At 30.4% G+C, this 6443-nt stretch overlaps 1 protein-coding gene across 1 annotated transcript; it reads right to left on the reverse strand.

Annotated features, from left to right (window-relative positions):
• Positions 1-857: 857 nt before the first annotated feature.
• On the reverse strand, positions 858-5101 carry LOC136089093 (uncharacterized). Its single transcript, XM_065814823.1, has 4 exons — positions 4954-5101; positions 1854-4656; positions 1425-1695; positions 858-1215 (listed from the first exon to the last, which is right to left on the reverse strand). The coding sequence occupies exon 2, from the start codon at positions 3231-3233 to the stop codon at positions 1896-1898; it is 1338 nt and encodes a 445-aa protein (XP_065670895.1). The 5' UTR covers positions 3234-4656; positions 4954-5101; the 3' UTR covers positions 858-1215; positions 1425-1695; positions 1854-1895.
• Between the last annotated feature and the right edge of the window lie 1342 nt (positions 5102-6443).

Below are 6443 nucleotides of genomic sequence, written 5' to 3' on the forward strand. Positions count from 1 at the left end.
ACCTTTTAAAGTTATGAATAAAAAAATAATTTATAACTTAGCTTTTAAACGCTTAGGTAGTTTATAAAGGTATTATAAATTTGCACAAACCGCTATTTAGTGGTAGAAAATAAATCTGTCAAATCTTTGTTTTAAATTAATATTTAATATTCAATACTTAAGAGCCGTTTTTTCTGAGAATCAGGCAAATTCCTGAAACTGTGGAAGTGACCTCCTCCAAATTGCTTGAATTTTTTATATATTGATCAGAATATAGAAAAAACCTGTTGGGGAAAAAAAAAATTTTCAAAAATGTTTCGTTCACTCGGAATCTGGGCTTAAATTTTTGAGATTTTTTTAAAAATTTTTAGAAATTTAGTTTTTGCCACCTTTGAACCCATTTTTTTGGCAAGGCAAAAAGTTGCACATAGCTTTTGTAGTTAATATCAGACGTAACCCAAAAGCTCTCTCCAAAAAATATAAAAAAGTTGCGTGACACTGTGCGGTTGGCTAATTATCATAGTTCAAAAGTACAAAATCAATCAGTTTTGTCAACTTTTAATCGGAGTTAATTCTAGCGGCGAAGTGTTGCACACAATTTTTCTTTTAGAATTTGAAATTATCAAAGGTATTGAGTCTAAAAATGCAAAGAAAGTTATGTGATACCTAAGGCCTATTAATATATTAAGGCTTGAAATTGGAAAAAAATGTTTTAGTATTTACAAAATGAACCATTACGGCAGAGGCGCTTAGTTTTGTAAAAATGTAAACATATCCAACTGTCAATACAAAAAGGTCCTAACATAATAATAAAAAAAATTCGTGTGATTTTGTCACACGCATGATATAACATGAATTAAAAACTGAACAAAAATCTAACATCAAGATAACTATATTGCTAATTAAATAAAACATAAATCAAACATTTAAATGTTATTCCATTTAAAAATTAGTTTTTTATTTATTAATAGAGTCATTTACACACATTATCCACCATATCACACATAATTTCTACTCTGCTGCAGTAAGTTTCTCTAAGAATAATGATATGACTGTATTATAGTCTTCTTCGGATAATGAATAATCGCCACAACCACTGATTAGAAAAGGAGCATTTACTAAACAGATAATTTTATCAGTTTGGTTATTTATCTCCTCGGTAGTAACTGGCCAGCGAAAAGTATTCTTCTCTTGCCCGTTAATCATACAATTAACTCTGATCCCAGTTATAGATACCTAAAAGTATTAGCGCAACATTTAAAATAATATAATAAAGAGTTTATGATTTGTTTAATTTTGCTTACATTCAATAAAACTTGTAAAGTCTTATATAATGTCATTCTGAAATTATTTTTACATTTTATTTATATTCCTTTTATTTTAGAGCACTGTTTTGTAAAACAAAATAAAAACTTGAAACTAATATATACTTTGAATAATATTACCTCCACAATATATCCAATATTCCATTGTTTTTCATATGCAACAGCGACTTTTCATTTGCAACAGCGACGATCATTCACTTTCCATACAAGACAAATTTCTTTTGCAAGATTGGCGATGTCTTCCTCATATTTATTATCATCTTCATTGTCTCCTGCCAGATTAAAGTCATCATTTTCGCCATAAACTTCTTTGTTATCGTTAACCTGACTATTTTCATTATTTTCTGTTGTCGGTTCTACCAGCTTACCTTTTCTTTTCAGGTTACTAAATCTATAACAATATCAATTGCACATATTTTTAAACATATGTAAACAATCACACAAAATTATAACTTTCACCTAAATTTTAATTTCATATTTGTAAAAGAACTATTTAACAGTCAGAAACATAATCTAATTTGCAAAAGTTTTGATAGCAACAATGCCTACCTTGAAAATAAAGATCTTATCTGTTGGCTAGTTACATATTGATCAGGCGGAAGTTATGTTTTTCCTCAGCTGCATGTGAACCTGCTCAGGGCTCATTTTATTACCTGATTCTTCTCCACGAATAAAGTATTTATACAACAGTTCTTTCTGCTGATTTGAAAATCTAAAAGAACTTCGAACTGGTAATGCCCAACCTTGCAATAGAAAAATGTTCATGCAATGTGGTTTGTCTTTTACGGAAGCACTGTTAGAGGATGAAGAAATTGGCATATTTAGTTGTGAAGTAATTTTCATCTTATGAACAAACGAGTGAACTTTATCCAATGATGTTAATGATTTCGGAACTGTATGAAGACCGGATAGCATGTGTTCTTCTAACTCAGCATCGCTTTCAAATGATAAAGTACAATTCATTTCAGTGCAAAATCTCAATGAATATAATTGCCTGTCACTTCTTTTCTGTTTTTCCTTAAGTGACTTGTTACGCTTAATTGAATTATCTGTTTTGCTATATGGCAACAACAACTTAATCGAGGGTTCATTTTTAAGATTTCCATACTCTTGTTCAATTCCCTCACCGATATTGAAATAACGCCACATCTTCATACTTTTCTCACCAAACTCAAATGAGTGATAGTTGCTAATGTTCTTAATCTTTGGTCCAGTAACTACAGTTTTATCATTGCTAATTTGAGCAACTGCTACTTTTGCATCTTTAGCGCCAAAACTATAATGCATAGCCTTGTGTATATCTTCAGCAGTCAAAAGATTATTACCAGAGTCAACGTAACTCCTTAAAATTGTCTTTACAACTGCACTCTCCCTGTCACATTGATCTTTTCCACAACAGGGTTCATTATAATCATATCTCAGCAACTTTATATCTCTCTCTTTGCATACATTGTAGATTGCTTCAGCTGAAAGATTTCCCTGATAGCAGCCGGCATTATCAGATTTGGTAAACATTTTCTTGATATGCGGTTGATCAATTCTGAATTGGTCTAAAACTGCAGTGGCTAACGAAACAACATCACCTATTCCCTGATCACACCTATACATTGAAGTAAAGTAAACACGTTTGAATAACTTTCCTGCTATTTTTATGAAGAATATATCCACATGTAAACTCATTCCTTTCTTGCCAAAATACTCTCTTTGGCCCTCTCTGTATCGAACCGGAAGAATTTTTTGACAAAAATCTTTAAGCCAGAAAGCAGTTTCATCATTTTTTAATTGCTTAAAAGCTTCGATTTTTGCCTTTTTCTGTTGAGAATCTCTCATCAGGTGTTTTATGTAGTTGAATACATCCTTTACAGCAATTTCCAAATCATAAATAGAATCAGCATCGTCAGAATTTTGAATTCTTAGTTCTTTGATCATCTCGATAGCTTTGCACAAATCATAGCAATCGGCACATACCACTTCTGATATCTCTGTGTTGGATTGAAGATTTTTTTCAGATGGATCTGATAAGGCATGTTTTGAGCTATGAGAAGAAATGTTTGAGTCATTGACACTTCAATTGGTTTGATAACTTGTTTTCAAATACCTTTTTCCTTTTTCAAGGGCAGCTTCGAGAGATTTAGAACTAAATCTTTGTGCCAATTTTTGTAATGTTTGAAAACCATTCATGCCTGAAGCAGTAACATCATCTAATCCAGCTAAGCTTTTTCGACTTGAAGGTTTTATTGCATGCAATACTTTCCACAAACTTGAATCAGATAATGGTATATAATTGTTTTCACTACAACTTTTTCGATAGAACATGATAGCGTGGCTATATTTTGTCGTCAGTATTGCATGCACTATCTTTTGTTCTTCACCGCTGTCGTATTTTAATTTGGTTATTCCATAAGCAACATCATGCAAAATACCGCTTGTAAATATAAAGTCTAAGAAATGTTCACACTTTGTTTGATCAAGACTAGATCGGACGAATACTTTCTTCTCTGGAAATGCCAACCCTTTATGAGATGCATGCCATTTTCTTGTCTGTTTCTATACGATGTTTGGTACACTCAAATGTGTTCATTATAAACTTTTTGGTATACTTGGTATGGTCTAATAATGAGAGGATAACTAACTTTCCCATGGAATCACTTTGCTTATATACTTTCTGAGCACGAATAATTTCAATTGGGAGAGGGCTATTTATTTCATCAACATTTTTACTGTTAAGAAAATCTATAAGTATTTCCTCTTGTCCAGGAGCAACAGCTTCCGCAAATTTTTTCTTTAATAAGTTTTCTAGGCGGACATACTTGCGTTTAACTTATCTTTAGTAGTATCTTCCAGATATTCGAACTTCCTTTTTAATCTAAATTTTATTGGACTTAGTAAAAACCTCAGTTACACTCTCACGGCTTCTTAGAGATTCGTCCAAAATCTCCTGTGAAACATTAATTTCACCGGGATCAAATTCTTCATCTGGAGTAGCAGGTGTCATATAAGTTTGTTCTTGTTGTGTTTGTGTGCATAAATTGGTGTTTTCGTTGACTCTAGATAAAGCAGTTTCTTGCTTTAAATGGGTAAAACACAGCATTGCACCAACTGAAAATACTTCATTGTATCGCTTTGACATTGATATGACGACATGTATTGGTGACGCCCTTAAAGCGGGAGATTTTTTTCCTTTTATATTTAGATGGTGAGGATGAAAGCATGTTTTTGGAGGACTCCATGCAATACAAAACGTGTACCGGTGAAAAGCACATATTTGTTCATCCTTTTCAAGATTTCTTTTAAGTCTATTTGTAATAAGTCCATTTTCTTCCCAAATATTATTATCGTTTAATCGCATGACCTAAAAACAATTTTTTAAACAATTATTAAGTGTGTCATTTAAAGCATTGTTTATAATCTGACTCTTCACGAAAAATGTTTACAAGTTTGAAATACATTGTTGTTATTATTAAAATACAATATTGCAAGAGTGTGATTAATTTAGTGATTATTTATTAAAAGAGTGAGGAATTAATTAAAAGAGCTATTTTTTTTTGTTTAAAGAACTTTGTCTCAAAATCTTATTGCAGAGAAGTTATAAAGTATGTAATTATAAAAATTATATTACAGTCTGCGTAAATTTAAAATACATAATTACCTTTAAGTTGATGAGGTGTTTCTTAACATCAACATCTCCCAGCTGATGAATGTAGAACATTTTGTTTATAATTTTATGTTTTTTGAATGATCCACAATTTCCTTTTGAAAAGCAACAACAGTTTTCATAAAAATATTTGTTTTGTTTCATACTCAACTAAAAACAAGTTCTATTTATGCAGTACCTATTTCTCAATAGCAATGATAAAATATTTACTCTATTTATGCAAATTTTAAAGATCGTTAAAATAAAGTTAAGACATTTTTATGGTAAAGTAAACAACCGCCCACTAACTTGTTTCTCCACAATCGTGATATCAGCGATTCTTCTTCCATTCGATCACCACAAGTTATTTGGTTATGACGTAAATTTAAATAATTCACTTCTGATCATGTATTATTTTTTATTATTATTTATTTCAATTGTTATGATTTCTATATCATAGTCAGAAACGCTTAAATTTTTTCTTAACATTACGTGCAATGTTTTGTGTAATGCTAAATGCTAATTTTGGATGATAGAAATTTTATTGTGAGCGAAAACCTCATCTGTGTCCAAAAAAATATTTCTTCGTACTTAATCATTTTTAACAATTTGTACCTTTATTTTTAACTTAATATCTAAAGATCACACGAATTTTTTTTATTATTATGTTAGGACCTTTTTGTATTGACAGTTGGATATGTTTACATTTTTACAAAACTAAGCGCCTCTGCCGTAATGGTTCATTTTGTAAGTATACTAAAACATTTTTTTCCAATTTCAAGCCTTAATATATTAATAGGCCTTAGGTATCACATAACTTTCTTTGCATTTTTAGACTCAATACCTTTGATAATTTCAAATTCTAAAAGAAAAATTGTGTGCAACACTTCGCCGCTAGAATTAACTCCGATTAAAAGTTGACAAAACTGATTGATTTTGTACTTTTGAACTATGATAATTAGCCAACCGCACAGTGTCACGCAACTTTTTTATATTTTTTGGAGAGAGCTTTTGGGTTTTGTAGATATTATAACTACAAAAGCTATGTGCAACTTTTTGCCTTGCCAAAAAAATGGGTTCAAAGGTGGCAAAAACTAAATTTCTAAAAATTTTTAAAAAAATCTCAAAACTTAAGCCCAGATTAGAGTGAACGAAACATTTTTGAAAATTTTTTTTTTCCCCAACAGGTTTTTTCTATATTCTGATCAATATATAAAAAATTCAAGCAATTTGGAGGAGGTCACTTCCATTGACTGCCTGATTCTTACAAAAAATGACTCTTAATAATTTCATATTGTAACACTGAACACTTCTATAAAAAATTGGTACAGGCTTATAATTTTTTTTTCTTTATTAAGTTTTTATTAAATATTTTTCCAGACCATCCGGAGTTTAATAGGAAACTCCCCCCGTTTTTTAATTTTGAAGAAAATAAAAGTTTGAATTGAATGTTAAATTCGCACATATGTATAGATTTTTTTTATACAAATTTTATAGTATAGATT

Source organism: Hydra vulgaris, chromosome 12 (assembly GCF_038396675.1).
Source record: "Hydra vulgaris chromosome 12, alternate assembly HydraT2T_AEP".
NCBI classification, from domain to species: Eukaryota; Metazoa; Cnidaria; class Hydrozoa; order Anthoathecata; family Hydridae; genus Hydra; species Hydra vulgaris.

Excerpts from the sequence above, each read along its gene's own strand:
- LOC136089093 (XM_065814823.1), bottom strand. The coding sequence starts at position 3,233 with ATGATCAAAGAACTAAGAATTCAAAATTCTGACGATGCTGATTCTATT.